The sequence below is a fragment of the Equus przewalskii genome, chromosome 4, assembly GCF_037783145.1.
Source record: "Equus przewalskii isolate Varuska chromosome 4, EquPr2, whole genome shotgun sequence".
Taxonomy (NCBI): domain Eukaryota; kingdom Metazoa; phylum Chordata; class Mammalia; order Perissodactyla; family Equidae; genus Equus; species Equus przewalskii.
In genome coordinates this window covers 89,497,167-89,512,621 of record NC_091834.1, presented here as the reverse complement: position 1 = coordinate 89,512,621, position 15,455 = coordinate 89,497,167, and the positions used below count along the sequence as shown (strand labels likewise).

The 15,455-nt window shown below is 44.4% G+C and overlaps 1 protein-coding gene across 4 annotated transcripts in view; it reads left to right on the top strand.

Annotated features, from left to right (window-relative positions):
- Positions 1-12,805, top strand: part of SLC13A4 (solute carrier family 13 member 4) — a 42,362-nt gene extending 29,557 nt beyond the window's left edge. For all 4 annotated transcript variants that reach the window (XM_008542299.2, XM_008542298.2, XM_070617824.1 and 1 more), the window contains exons 9-16: positions 81-200; positions 1,342-1,443; positions 2,832-2,933; positions 3,726-3,823; positions 4,028-4,152; positions 7,581-7,742; positions 8,978-9,115; positions 11,325-12,805. In XM_008542299.2, the coding sequence (XP_008540521.1) occupies positions 81-200; positions 1,342-1,443; positions 2,832-2,933; positions 3,726-3,823; positions 4,028-4,152; positions 7,581-7,742; positions 8,978-9,115; positions 11,325-11,462 (985 nt within the window). In that variant the 3' untranslated portion in view covers positions 11,463-12,805. The remainder of the gene's footprint in view (positions 1-80; positions 201-1,341; positions 1,444-2,831; positions 2,934-3,725; positions 3,824-4,027; positions 4,153-7,580; positions 7,743-8,977; positions 9,116-11,324) is intronic.
- Positions 12,806-15,455: the final 2,650 nt, after the last annotated feature.

Genomic DNA, 15,455 nt, shown 5'->3' with positions numbered 1-15,455 from the left:
AGCATTTAACTTTTTATCCCCAAAACACCACATGGAAATTCACCCTTTTCTAATCACTGACCTGGTTCTTTCCCCTTTAGCCAGTATCCAGCTGCAGAGGTGGTCAACTTCGGCACCTGGTTCCTCTTCAGCTTTCCCATCTCCCTCATCATGCTGGTGGTCAGCTGGTTCTGGATGCACTGGCTGTTCCTGGGCTGCAAGTGAGTCCCAGGGCCCTGCCAGCAAGGCACTGAGGCTCCCCTGTCTGTCCAAGGCCATGACACAAGCCCTGGAGGGCACCACTCAAGGGGGAGCTGCTGAGTAACCATTGAGGATGCTCTGAAGAGAACGCAGTGGTCTGCACAGGGAGTTGGGCATTGTCTGTTCTAGACACTCCAAACCTACACGGACTTATAGTGATAAGCTCTACAATGAAATGTTCTTAATTACAGCTAACTGGTTAGAGGAACTATCCAATTTATAAAAAGTCTGAATTGGAGAGTGTTTAATGTAGTTTCATTTCTCTGAAAGCATAGAATAATTTGAATTAACTTCTAAAGAAATATGACTCCAAGTAGAAGTTGCCTTAGGCTAAATTTTATAGACATGAGTGATTTATACTTAGTAATTGTATGGAATATGCTTATGTCCCTCAAAATGATGTTAGACATTCCTCTTGCACTATTATTTCTAATACTAATCTGCTTAGCAATCCTTTTCTTCACAACCAATAACTACTCCAAAGTTGATCAGCTTCAGACACTCAAAGGGAAGACATATACAATGTTTTGCTGTTAGTCCGTGGAACCCAACACTCCCATTGGTTAGGGAATGTTGTCTGAGCTTACTTTTTTTTTTTTAATAACTCAGAGACTGTTGTCAATTCAATGATAGCTGGATATTTCTATACTTCCAGTGATGCTAATAGAAACTCAGTGCCCACTTTCACCCCAGATAAGCCTTGTCCCTAGACAGATAAACAAACACACATGTGTGTGTGCAACACACAAATATATAAACATCTATACCCATATGCCACATCACATTGATTCTCAATTATGTAAAAGACAAGTTTGTAGAAACAACCCCCCATAAATATACTTGCACAAGTCCGTAAGATGTAACTTCACATTGATATACCACAGGGATATGCCTGAAAAGCTAGGGGAGAGGGCAGATGAGAGGCTGTACAACTTGGGAAATAAAAGTCGTATGATAGGTGGGGTTGGAGGGGCAGAGCTTGAGTGAAGAGAAGAAAAGTGCCCACAGCAAGCCAGTGCTTTAGTATTTGCCTAATGCCTGATCTCCTCTGGGCCTCAGAAGAGTGTTTTCTTTACTCTTTTGCTCATTCTCCCCTCTCAGTTTTAAAGAGACCTGCTCTCTGAGCAAGAAGAAGAAGACCAAAAGAGAAGAGTTGTCAGAGAAGAGGATCCAAGAGGAATATGAAAAGCTGGGAGCCATTAGGTAAAAATCAGCCATTCACCTCTCTCCTTCCCCAGGAGAGAAAGCAGGGCAGGGAGAGTGAGCACAGAAGCAGCTTTGTTCTCTAGAGTGCCTTCAGCTGTCCCACAACTATGATTCCAGGCATTTAGAGAAGCTATTTAATGCCAAAGTCCAGCTGGCTGATTCCAGATCAGCCTATTCCCTTTGCTATATTCCAAGTCCAAGGTATAGCCATGGCATGGGGCTAGAATGTCACAGATGAGGCAGCTGGAGAAAGAACAATGCAGGACAGCACAGCCACTCTCTTGGGACAGGCTGAATGCTCTCTAAAGTCAGCACTCCCCACATTGCTCACAATGGGCCACCGCACGGTCCAGTGGCCACTCCTAGGGAGCCGGGCACTTTGTACTGCATTTAGAGCATCAGGCAGCATCATATAAGACTTGAAGACAGAGTGTCTGAGAAATCACTCACCAACCCTCAGCCACAACCATCAGCTTTCCCACAGCGACCCAGCATCCTATATTAGGGCTGTTTCTCTTTTTATGGCAATTGGCATGTACAACTTTGGGTAATAGGATTCAGGTATAAGCTGTATTTTTTAAAACTTTAATTTATAAAAGGAATACATGTTCACTGTAGAACATTAAGAAAATACAGGAAAATATAAAGAAAAAATTAAAATTGAGTTGTATTCCTAGCATCCCAGTGTTAACAACTAACAAGATGTACGTTTCCTTCCACGCTTTTTTGTGCAAAATTGTATGTATTTTTGGTAAAATTCAGTCCATACTGAACACGGTTTTATATCTTGCCTTTTTTCACTTAATATTATACTGTCATTATGTTCCCTGGTCCTTAATTCTGCTGTGGAAGCATGATTATTAGATGCATCTCATATTAACATATAGTTATACCAAAATGTATTAATCTTATGGAATATCATTGGATATGTAGGGTTGTTTCTACTTTTTAATGTGTAATTTTTTAATAGGTAATGTTTCAATATGCATTGCTGGTAATTTTCTTATTGAAAGGAATGACTGAATGTAAGGCTTGTGATGTGTATCGTCAAATTACCTCAAAAAGGTTGTAGCAATTCCTACCCCCACCAGCAGTGTTTGAGGGGCTCATTTCACCACATTCCCCCTGCAGGCTGTATTTTATTTTATAAATGTATGGTGCTGTGTTATCGCTCCCTTCCCACCTAAATTTCTCTGGTGAACGTGGTTAGTGTCGCATTTTCTGGCATCATCTCAGCCCTCTTCCCACTTCACAGTCGTCCGTTCAGGGGGGTGCAACAGTTAACCAGTGTTGGAGCTCTGAACACAGGAGTATCCCGAGCAAAGTGAAAACATTAACAAAAATTCCCCAGTTCCTGGAACGGGTCTTTCTGTGTCATTCTATAGCTACCCTGAAATGGTGACTGGCTTTTTCTTCATCCTGATGACCGTGCTGTGGTTTACCCGGGAGCCTGGCTTTGTTCCCGGCTGGGATTCTTTCTTTGAAAAGTAAGTGATACTGTCTCCTCCTTAAGAACAACCCCCTCACCCAAACTCTTCAGGCAGTTCCCACTGGTTTCCCCTCCTAGACTCTTAGGGGCAGTCAGGAACCCGGGAAGCACTTTGTTCCCTGGAAAGTCCCCTTTTTTAAGGGAAGCTGCAGTGTGGAGTCAGGAAGAAAAACAGTCTTTGGAGTCTGAGTCTGGGGTTGGCATCTGGTGCTGCACTTACCAGCCATGTGACCTTGGTCCGGTTCCTTAAGCTCTTGGAACCTCAGTTAACTCACAGGTTGTTATGAAAGTTAAAGGAGAAAATGTCTATAAAGTAAAATAACAACTGTAAAGAGACTGGCTGTGGATTGGTGAGGCCAGCAGAGAGAGAGGCAGACACAGCCTCCTGTACCTCCCCTGCATATTCCCCCGAGGGCCAGGCCACAGCCCACAAGCTCCCTCAGCACCAGGTTCCCATTTGAGAAAAGACACATGGAGATGTGACCCTCACAGGAAAGAGGGCTCATCCTTTTCTGTTCTCTTTTATCTAAGTGACTCCTGATCCCTCCTTCTAATGGGCCCATAAATTCATACTAAGACATCTAGCCTAGCCAGGCCCTGGCTCTGACATTAACCATTGCCCATTAAAACCACAGTTGGATAGCATGGCAGCAATGGCAAGAAGTAAGGCTGATGTCCTCTCTAGACTAGGTCCTAAAAAGAGGCACTGTGTTCAGACTGTCCTGAGACCTCGTGTTACCCCTGAGGCTTCCCAAACCCTCTCCTCCAGCTCTGCTTGTCTCTCTGCTAGGAAAGGCTACCGCACCGACGCCACGGTCTCTGTCTTCCTTGGCTTTCTCCTCTTCCTGATTCCTGCGAAGAAGCCTTGCTTTGGGAAAAAGAATAATGGTGAGAAGAGGTCAAGGGAAGAAGTTGAGGCTGACTGTAGTCAAACACCAAGTCGGAATTTTCAGAAGGAGCCTGACCAAGGCCCTTCTGATTCCCCCCCAAATAGCAGAGCAGCCTCCCAAATTATCCAGATCAGTTAGGCCCCCGTCTCCACAAATCCCACCCATCAGGGTTTATGGGGCTGTACCTCTGTCTGTGATCCAGGGGAGAACCAGCAGCCCTCACTGGGGACGGAGCCCATCATCACGTGGAAGGACTTCCAGAAGACCATGCCCTGGGAGATCGTCATTCTGGTGGGAGGAGGCTATGCCCTGGCTTCTGGCAGCAAGGTAACCCTTGAATTCTGTTCTTATTGGGCCAGATATGTTTCCAGCAGCTTTACCTAGCAAGTCATTATGGTTCTGGGAGAGAAGATTCAAAGGATGTGAGGGAGAGGGAAATGTTCACCCAGGTCACTGGGAAGGGAAGCAGTACAGCCAGGAACAGGTACCCTGTCCCACCCTCAGCTTCTAAGCTAACGCTGTTGGGAATAGAGAATTTCAGATCAGCTGTGCCACGGAGTCACACGGGCATTCACATCTCATTTACAGGCCCACACTGCCCTAAGCAGAAGGTTTATCGGATTTGCAGCCATCTTCTTCTGGGGATTTAACAGTGGGGATAGGTGATAGAAGATAGTGTCTGTAAGGGCCCAGAGATGCCCCAAGTGACACAGCAAATTGTCCCTCAGTCAGTCCATAAGCATATACTGAGCCCCTTTGGAGAATCTATGCTAAAGCTGATGTAAATACTTCTTGATTTCCTGATTGGGAGGATTTGAAGTGAAATATTTTAAGGGGGCCTGGTAGGAGATAGTTGAATTTCTTAACGTGTTAGCCCTTCTTGAAATAGAGAATGACCCTAAGAATGAATCAGGTTAAGGTTCCCACTTGTTTCTCCCTCCACCTTCTCTATATACATTACCCCATTCTAATCTTGGCTCTAAACTTTGATTGCCCCTTCAGTGAGGGCCTAAATGCTATCTGCACCATTAATAAAAAGGTTATGGGGGCCGGCTCCGTGGCCGAGTGGTTAAGTTCGCGCACTCCGCTGCGGCGGCCCAGGGTTGGATCCAGGGCACGGACATGGCACCGCTCATCAGGCCACGTTGAGGCGGTGTCCCACATCCCACAACTAGAAGGACCAGCAACTAAGACATACAACTGTGTACAGGGGGTTTGGGGAGATAAAGCAGGAAAAAAAAAAAAGGTCACAGAATCCTACACATGGAAGGAACCTTGGAGGACACTGAGTCCCATCTCCTACCCAATGTGAGATTTCCCTCCATGATGCTCCTGGCTTGAACACCACCAGTGACAGAGACTCCCTGAGCCGGAAACAAAGAATAGTTGTTCTTTACTTTCACCTTGGGTCTTCTGAATGTCTTCTACCATTGGCTCTTGCTCTGTTCTCTGGAACCCTGTCTTAGGTCTTAGTTACTAAAATAATAAAGACTCATTAGATCCCCTCAGGGGATTTTTTCCAAGTAAAACTCCCTAGTTCCTTTAACCATTCCTCATAGAAGTAGTGACCCCTTACCATGCTGGTTCTCTCCTCAGGAATCACTAGTTTGCCTTTGGCCGTATTCAAATATGGCCCAGAGGCGGTCAGTTTACTGCAAGCAAAGTAGTTCTATTACCCAGGCCCCATCTCTCACCTCTGATCTAAGCACCATCGGGATTTTTATGGAAGCTTTTACAAGGCTTCATTGGCATTCACGTCAACATTTATGTTGAAATTGCAGTCAACTAAAACCCTTCATTCTTTTAATTGTTAGCAACTAATAAACCGCAAGTCCTAAAACTAATCCTGTATATGTGCTGGAAGTATTTCTAATTCCAGATTCAGGATATCATATGTATCTTTACTGAATTTCAGTTGTTAGTTTTGGCCCCTGAGTCTAGCCTAGAAAGATCTTTTTTTTTTAACCAAAATTGTGCGTGTATTACAGACAGTATAGTTGATATTTCTGTAAAACCTGCTGACTCTACTAATTTTAATAATATAATTCAGGTATAATATATGTGAGTCCTACTGAGTTTGAAATAATTTCAGAGTCTTAACATTAGTGAGGAAAAATCAATGTAAAATGTTTTCATACCAAGGTTTTAAAAAATTAAGACTTCCTTTGTTGTATTTCTTTCTAACTTTGCAGTCTAATTTATCAATTTATAAAACAGTTCTACTGAAAAATACTGTCATTAAATTATTTTACTTTGAATATTATTTGGATAACATGATAAATAAAATTCCATTTCTTTATAAAGTGTAATTTTTCGACTCAGCTAATTGCTCTTCCTCCCCGGTCTTTGTCCAATGAGCAAGGTGTAAGGTGTTACAAGAGATAACAATTACGGAGTCCCTGTAGGCCTTGAGGTTTTGTACCAACCGTTAATTGATATAGTCCCCAAGTACTGGATTTGCAGCTCTCAAGTTGAGAGAAAAAAGAGAGTGCTCCAAGGTGAAAATGGATACAACAGAGAGAATTCTGAAGGCCTTTGGTCATAGTTGTCTATTAGGTGGCCAGGGTGCTGTGGAGGTCAAATGAGCTTTTGATGGATTTAGAAAAGAGGAGAAAAGGTACCCTGCTGGCAATGTAGTGAGGCTGTCTTTAATAGTAAAACATGAGTAGGACTTACAGCTTGAGGAATCATAAAATGTCTGACCTTGCTTTCTCCCCTTCTCACCATTTCTTTATTACAGTTGCTGTCTCTAAGGTAAATAGGAAAAGTTAGAGCATGTCAACCACAGAAGGGAGAGGTGGGAGGGCAGGAAAATGCATACAGCAACCTGGAGTTTTGAGTACAAAAACTCAATGGTGCCCTTCATTTTTTAGGGGAGGGGCAGAGCCCTCACACTGCACAGATGAACAGCTTCCAGCCAAATGAATTATTCAATTCTAACATTATTCTAATGTTGCTAACGGAAAAGGTTCAAGAGTAGCAATATGCCTTCACATATTGTGTCACAAAAAGCACTAGCAGATTGTAGATCCTGATGTCAGCCATGATGGGATTTGAAACTAAAACAGATTGGGGCTGAGTGACTACGCTTACGGGCCAGCGATGCAGCCAGCACCTTCCCCACTAAACAGGGATAGACTTATAACCCCTCTCTCTTTCATGACTCGGGAAAACTTCTAATGTTCAGCCCTGCCCACTCATCCCCTCAAAACCACTAGAAAGGTTACCATCCAAAGATGTTGTGAACTTTCCCCCTTTCTTGGGTGATAAAATAAGAGAAATTGATTTTGAAAGCACAATTAAGGACCACGCTTGGTAGTCTGGGTAAAGGGCACTGTTGATTGGATGCACAGAGTGAGGGTGTCAGGGGCTGGAGAAAGAGTACTGAGATTGAAGTTGAGGGCCTGACGGCCCCACAGATCTCCAATCCCTGCCAAGCCATCACGGCAAAGTCCTGAGAAGAATCATGGTAGTTAGCATGGGTGGCTCTCCATGCCCCGTGAGACTGACCAGGAAACCTAAGACTGAATGTTGTACACTCATAAAAAAGAATTTTCCAGGCTACAAAAGCGTTCTAATCATACCAATCAGGAATGCTGCTGGGTCCAGTCTGCCTGAAAATAGGGAGGCAAATTAGATGACTCCTGGTGGTCCCTTCCAGTCCCCCAGCATCCCTGACCTTCAGGAGTCTAAGAATTCCAGTGTAATGTGCTTGTTCTCCTTTCTTCTAACTGTATCACCTTGTCTTCCTGCAGAGCTCAGGCCTTTCCACATGGATTGGGCACCAGATGTTGTCCCTGAGCAGCCTCCCACCATGGGCTGTCACCCTGCTGGCATGCATTCTCGTGTCCATTGTCACAGAGTTTGTGAGCAACCCAGCCACCATCACCATCTTCTTGCCCATCCTGTGCAGCCTGGTAAGTAGAACAGGGCTCTCAGATGTCCAGATGGGCTGCCCCATGGGCCTGAGGTGGCAGAGAACAGTTCCATGGCTGTACTCTCTCCTCTGGTCACTGCCACGGCCTTCAGTGATTGGTGTTCAAGTCATAGTTTTTAAAATGAAGCTTTTCAAATAGCAACGGAGAAGTAAAATAGATAAATTAATAAATCAGAGCAAGAGTTCTGGAAACCCTTTCCAAAACACTAGGATTAGTTTAGGGGCAGCCCTGAGTGAAAATAAGAGAACAGACAAAATAACCTTAAAACCCTAGGATTCCAATTCCCCACAATCATTATCAACCTTTCTCTCCTGAGATAAGATCTAACAGTAGACCCAGAAAACTACAGAAAGTGGAGGCAAAAATGCTCCCAGAAATACACATAGCTATGAAGACCAAGGCTAAGCTCTAACTATCCTCACCACTTCCACCCAATTTCTCTGTCCAGGAGGTTTGGAGAATTGTGAGCAAGACCAGCCTCATTCCACGGTCTCAGAACTATTTCTCATTAATGGAACAGGGGAGCGGAGCAACTGCCAGATCTTAGGCTGGCTAAGCAGCTCCAAAGGGAATGCACCAGACACAACACTGCAAGCGTCCCATTCTGTGAGGTGGGACCTGTGAAATGACCCTCCCCAGCAAAATACAACCTCCTCCTCTTTCTAACACCAAACTGCCCCCTAGCCTTACTCTTTGCTGATTGCTCAGATGTCCCCCTCCAACTTCTCCCTTCCATCATGTCGTTTGTATGAGCATGGGAGTGCACTTAGTTAAAACCCAGCAACACTGAGGGCAAGACCATGGTTTCAAATGCCATACAAAGCAAGCATCTTAGCTAGAAAAAAAATCCTTAGTTCTGCACCCCAAGGGTGAGGTATCCCTACTTCAATCAAAGCAGCTTACTCATGAGATTTGAGTTTGAAGAAATAATTTCTCAACTAAATAAAATTAGATCAGCACCCAGAATTGAAACATCCCTTCTAGGAAGTAACTCTTAACCCATGTTTCCACGGGAAGTGAGTGAGCAGCATGAGCCCATTGGGTTGGCCAGCACTGCATGCCCTTGAGAGCAGTGATTTAACTACCCTAGCACATGGTGTCTGGCCAAGGTTAGCCAACACCAAGCCATCACTTAAAGCATGTTTGTGATAAGAACAGGAAATGCCAAGGCTAATGTCAAAGCTAATGTTTCTGTGAATTCTCTCTTCTCCTAGTCCGAAACGCTGCACATTAATCCACTCTACACCCTGATCCCAGTCACCATGTGCATCTCCTTTGCAGTGATGCTGCCTGTGGGCAATCCCCCCAACGCCATCGTCTTCAGCTATGGGCACTGCCAGATCAAAGATATGGTGAGTCATGGGTGCCCTCTTCCTGCCAGGCCCAGCTGTCATGAGGACAGGGATGACTGGCTCCACAGCCTTCTCCTAAAGTTTATTATTTTATAGCAGTATCCTTGGTTCGTTGAAACACTCAATCTGGTGTGGCAGAAAGAATGGTACTGGTAAAAGGTTTTTGGTTGGTCTATAAGCGCCAAGAATAGCAATAATGTGCTCTCCCCAACCCTTATCTGGTAGAAAGTGGGTACATGGACAGAAAGGGCTGGAACAGACACAGGATGTGGCCTAGTTCCAGGAGGGGTGAGCTTACACAAGTCTTTGCCTCAGTTTCTCTACTGGACAAGTGGGGATATTCATTCAGAGTTGCCGGTTTATTCATAGAAGGTGAAGTATGAGAAAGTGTAGGAACCTAGGGTGACAGGCATTTTGTGAGAACAGGGTGCTTCTGTTCAGCTCTCTCCCCAAGCAAGAAGCCCCTGAAGCAACAATGCAAAATGAAGCATCCACAGCTCATTCCTTACTTTCCAGCTGGGCTCACAAAAGATGGCTGTGAGGAGACATCTTGCTGCTGATTTTAGTGTTGGGCATATCCACCCTCCACTCCTTAACCTATACTCACAGCTATGCTTAATATCCAGGGCTGCTGGGGTGGGGGAAGGATGAAAAAAACTAACACAAACTACTGGGGCCCAACTGTCTGAAAATAGGGCCCATTCACCCTTGCTGAGGGTCTTACACATTTTTTTTTTTTCACTAGAGTCCAAACTCGTTATCAGCTGCTCTGTAAGTATCAAATGGAGGAAAGGAAGAAAGAGCTATAGGGAGTCTCAAATATTCAGGTCCTTTCTACCATTCAAACTGCTCAGCCAAGTCATCTGTAATACTCCAGGGAAGGGCGGTCACAGCCACTCCTCTCTCCCCCTCATATCGTACTGTACAACCCTCAGCCTGCTCATACTGAGCTCTGCCCCAACTCTCTTGCCCCCCACTTCCTCTGCTGTGTGCCCCCACCATTCACCCTCAGCCTTCTACCCTGGAAGCAAGTGATCAGAAGCAGCAATTTTCAAAGGTACCGATGACAAGAAGTGAGCCAGCTCTGGGTTCTATTCCCAGCCTAGGCACTGATCTGAGACTTCAATTTCCTCATCTGCTAAATGAGGAGGTTCACACTAGATGCCCTATGTGGTCCCCTTCCACTCTAAGAAAGCTTAATTTAGCTCTTTTAGAACCTGTCCCCTCTCACCTGTGAGGAAACATGGACGGTTCTCCATGCCAAAAGGCCCAGGGGGCCAGGATGATTAATAAGTCCAGGGCTCAGGCCAGAAAGCAGAGAGGCAACACATGTAGTCATTTGCTTGGAAGAATTTCCTAGCATTTGCTTTTCCCTTGCAACTTGCCCAACTGAATGCCAACTAGTGGACTTGTTTTTGCTACACACTGTATGCTTGGTTTCTCCTTGGTAGGATGCAAGCCATCCTTACTGTAGATTTTTCCATCTGGCCCTGGCCTGTTATCCATCATCCCTCACATCCCCCCTCAGCCTGGGAGTGTCAATGCCATGGCAGAAATGAAGGGGTCAGAGTCGCTGAGGTGCCATTCTCTCAGAAGAAGGAGGCAAAGCTAGCACACTGTGTCACCTTCCCGTGGAAGGGCTGAGCAGAGGCAGCTGACCTCTTTCCACGGGTTAACCCAAGGTACACTACTTCCGTGAGCGCTTCTTTGGGAAAAAAGAAAATGTAACAGTGGCAAAGGCTTCATAGAATACAGCCCCTCCTACAAGTCCCCCATATGTGTCAGCACCTTAAAGTTTGAGGCATTCCTGCTTTAAAGAGATTTGGTTAATTTTTTTAACACATTTCCCTATCACGTAGCTGCAGCACCCTTTTTCACTGTAACTCACATTCCGAGATGTGGTCTTCCAATTATATAACTTCTAGGCCTCCACTACATAGTGGGAATGCTGCAAGTAGAGGTGGAGGCTAATAGCCCTCTCCCAGCCCCAAACGTTCCCTGCCTTTTCCATCCTTCCACAATCCTGTGCTACCCTACGAGGCAACACTAGAGCACCCCAGGCAGTGACTGGAACAAATGAGGGCCACGTGGGTGGGTTGTGATCACATCAGGGGCAAGGCTTAGCTGGGGGGCATGGATAGGGAGCCCTTGGGGATCTGTGCTGCTGCCTGCTCAGAGTGACTAGGGTGTGCTGGTTTGTGTCCTGCAGGTGAAAGCTGGCCTGGGAGTCAATGTCATTGGCCTGGTGATAGTGATGGTGGCCATCAATACATGGGGAATTAGCCTCTTCCACCTGGATACTTATCCAGCCTGGGCTAAGGTTAGTAACATCACTGATCAGGCCTAACACAAGTGGGCAAACAGCCCAATCAAAGGAGCTGCCAGCACCCAGCAGAATCTGACCAACAGGCCAAGAAAACCGCCAGGAGCACACAACCCCCACCAGAAGATTCCATCGTCTACCACCAAACGTGAAGCGCAGGAAGCCTCCAACAACCAAAAGCACATGCTTGGATGTGTCTTCTTCTCTGCCCTCCATCCTTAGTACCAGAGCTCCAGAAAACGTGCACTCTTTCTCACTTCCTTGTATCTAGTCTCTCCAATCAATTCTTTCTGATGACAGGATGTCTCAGTTGCCCCTCAGAGGCTAAGCCTCACAAACTGGCTATCCTCACTAGGTTTTATGTTGTTCTTAAGTTCATCCCTTTTTAGGAGCTGAAGGAGAAATCCAAACCATCCTACCTATGCACAGAGAGTGAAACCAGTGACATCTTTCAGGGGAAAAATCTCACCCAGAACTTGAGACCTAATGCCAGCTACTCTCTCTTAAGTGTTTCTATCCTAAGTTCTCTCCACAAAAAGGTAATTCTTAGTAGGTCCTCTTTGCGGCAGTCAGTACTCTTTTATCACTATCACTATCTCATTCCCTTTTAAGCGTCTCTTCTCAATGGCTTCTCTTTACCTTGGCACCAAATTCCTGTAAAGAAATAGTGTTCTCTTTAGAAGAGGCTGGTGCTGTTCTTTTTGTGAAAGGAAAAGGAAGCAGAGAGAGAGGACACGTTGGGATTAGTATCTCTCTCTTCACTCATCACTAACCATCAATACTGCTGCATTGGTTAAGTGCTGAGAGGGAGAAAAAACTTTCGTATTTGTCTTGTTAAGGAGGCCAAAACGATAATTAAACCACAGCACTATTAATGATATTTGGCTGGCTTTCTTCTGGATGTAATGAGTAGTTCATTCCTGAGAGGACACGTACAGAAGAGTCCAACACATCAGCCACTTTCTACATGCTGACGAGCCCCTCGAGGGAAGCGGAGATGTCTTATGTCTCTTAAAGCCCCCAGCAACTTGTGCAATACAGTAAACTGTAACTGCTCAGTAAGCGGCTCCCTTGAGAAGAATCACTTTGGAATGAAGGCCTCCTTCTTCCTCCTGAAGACCATGCCATTTTCTCCATGACAGACTCCTTGCTCTCTGACTGGATATAGCTCCCAATCCCCCCAGTTTTCGAGCGTTACGTATTTCCAATTTCTACCATCAGTTACTTGCTAAACACATCTTATGGGAAAAGGAGCACCCCATAGTCATTATACTGTTTTAATTATTTTAAGTTACTACTGACAGCATGTGCAGTTTTCCCACAGCAATAATTGATCAATAAAAATCACTCCCTTAGTTGATCAAGTACCTGTGAGTTGTAAAGTTTCTTTTGTGCCAGTTAACACTTGCACGCTCCCATCTCAGCATGTGACTGACCAGGTTTAACCAGGAATATTACTGCTTCTGCCCTGTCAACTGGCTTAGGCCAGATTATTCGACCACTAGAAAAGCGAAGACCTACTGGGCCCAAATGAAATACCAATATTAGGTACACAACAGCTGGTTTGATTAAGCCAGCATCTATACGGTTATTTTGCTTTAAAATGTTCAGAAGGGTCAGGATGTTACTCCTATTGTCGGGGTAGCCAAATGGTTAAATGTCTGTCCTGCTACAGAACTTAGACATTAAGCTCTGAGTCAGACAATACGACAAAGGTGCAGATAATAAGATTCTGGGAGTATAAATAAGTAAAAAGAGAAAGAAAAGTTGACTTTGAATTAAGCTGACTCAGAATTATTGGCCACTGTTCAGCTACTTGAGAAGCTGACTCACTCCTCAAGGGAAAGCGGTGCAGCTCCCCACCACAGTTGCTGCCAGGCGCTCCAAGTGGCTAATGCACTCAACCGGCCGATTGAGAAAGAGCATCTATTTCGGTCTGGTCTACTGACCACTCTAAACAGCAGGACTGTTCTTTCCCAAAACCTGAGATTCAGGCCTTTCATTGCTCATTCCAATGACAGGAAATGTCAGCTATGAGTAACAACTCCTTGTCACCTAAAATCACCCCACGGTTGGACAATAACTAATAGCTCTCCTTAGTAGTCTTGTGTCTCTTGCAAATTTATGACTTGATTTTTATCTGCTAAGATCATTAACACGTTATGGATGGAAAAGCTGAAAATGATCATCTTATACTGGCTGATTTGACAGACGAGGAAACTACGAAATAAAGACACTTAGTTGCATCTTATTCTCAAGTCAATTATAAATCAAATTTGCTTAGTCAAAGCTGCCTCTGAAATTCCCTTAAGTCACTCATGAAGTACCCGGTATACAATCTTTCATATTAGCATTTACGTGGCCCAAAGACTCATGTGCCATCTTTTAATAAACAAAAAATAGCTAGTTTTCTCTTCAATGTCAGAATAGATCCCTCTTTCTTCAGCTGAACACCAAATAAACTAGTTGGCTTCACATTTAGGGATCATGTTTGAAAAGGTTTAAACACTAGAATCATTCTCAGTATAACAAGACTGCAGGAACCATGAGTACACAAAGGGAACAGAGACCACCCGTGAGCACAGGTGGCTCGTTCTGGGGCTGCCCTCACTGAATCCATGCTGAGCACAATGGCCCACACTATTTACATGGCCCCTTTTCTTGTCCCAATCCTGGACAACTGTACATGTAAGAATGATGCAACCACACTGCACCTTTCATAAGGTCTTACCGCACAGACAACGATTCGAGCAGGCTTAGGACTCAGGTTTTGCAACGCCCTGCCCTGAGTACCTCCCACAAAACCTCACTGTTCTGGTCTTGTTTCTTTCCCAGTGCCTTGTAAAACATGCCATCCATTAGATCTTCAGTACTTGACTAAATAAGCTGCATCTAGATTTAGGAAAGGTATAAACTGAACATTTGAAAATCTAAGTGTCTGTCACAAACTCCCTAATGAGACCAGGCAAGGTCTCAAAAATACTTTCCCTTCACCACCTTGTTCCTTTCCACAAGGCAAGGCCCTAATGGTCAGTAGGGAAAAAAGAACTCATTCATCTGCATAAGGAATGGAAATACTACGTGCAAAGTCCAAGATGAGAAGTTTCAGAATAGCCCCATTTACTACAGTACAGTATACAGTGTTCCTTCAGGAGAAATAACAGAAAAAGCATTAAAAATGTGGGAAACTTCAGCAGAAAAACAAACACCAGCATAGTATCTAGGGAGTAAACTGCTTAGTGGAAATGAAAACATGGGGCATGTGGACATATGCTCTATGAACCCCTAAGTATAGACAACAGGATAAATCACACATCTTAACCTTCTCTAAAGTCACACAAATGAAAATTGAATAAATGAGTTAGAAAAAAGGAAATAAAATTGTTCCTCTAAATCAGAAGCAAGTAACTGCTTAATTGCATAAAACACCAAATTAGAAGTCAAAAGACATCAACTGGTAACTTCAACTCATAAAATACAGCCCCATTTGGCGATTTTAAGCTTGTTTTGGGTTTTCTCTCCCTTTGTTTTTTTGTTTGGGAGGGGGAGAGTTTAAAGATAAGCTTTCAAGTTCCTTTATTAAGTTCCCTACATCAACTGAAGTCTTATTTTTCACACGCGAGTAACCTTCAGTAGTATTTTACGTAATCCTCCTTTTACAGCCAGGTGTGCAAAAAAGTTCTTAAATCATATCAATAGGAGTTTTCAAACATTTTTTAAAGGAAAAAAAAACCACATGTCTTGCAGTGGTTCTTCCCATCCCTCAACTGATTTGTGACGTAAGTGTCCTTACAAAGCCCCCAGGGAACTTTCAGTGTCAGGATAATGATCACAACCCCTATCCGCATTACGAACTTGAAACTACACCCTACAATCTACGATGTTCTGGGTTCCTCCAACATTTATCTCAGTGAAGATAAACTTGCCTGAGAACTCTGAGCTCCCTGTCACTGCTGCAAGAACCTAAAACTATGAGAGGGTATCTGAATGGTGACCACTAAGTCAGCCTGTATTCAC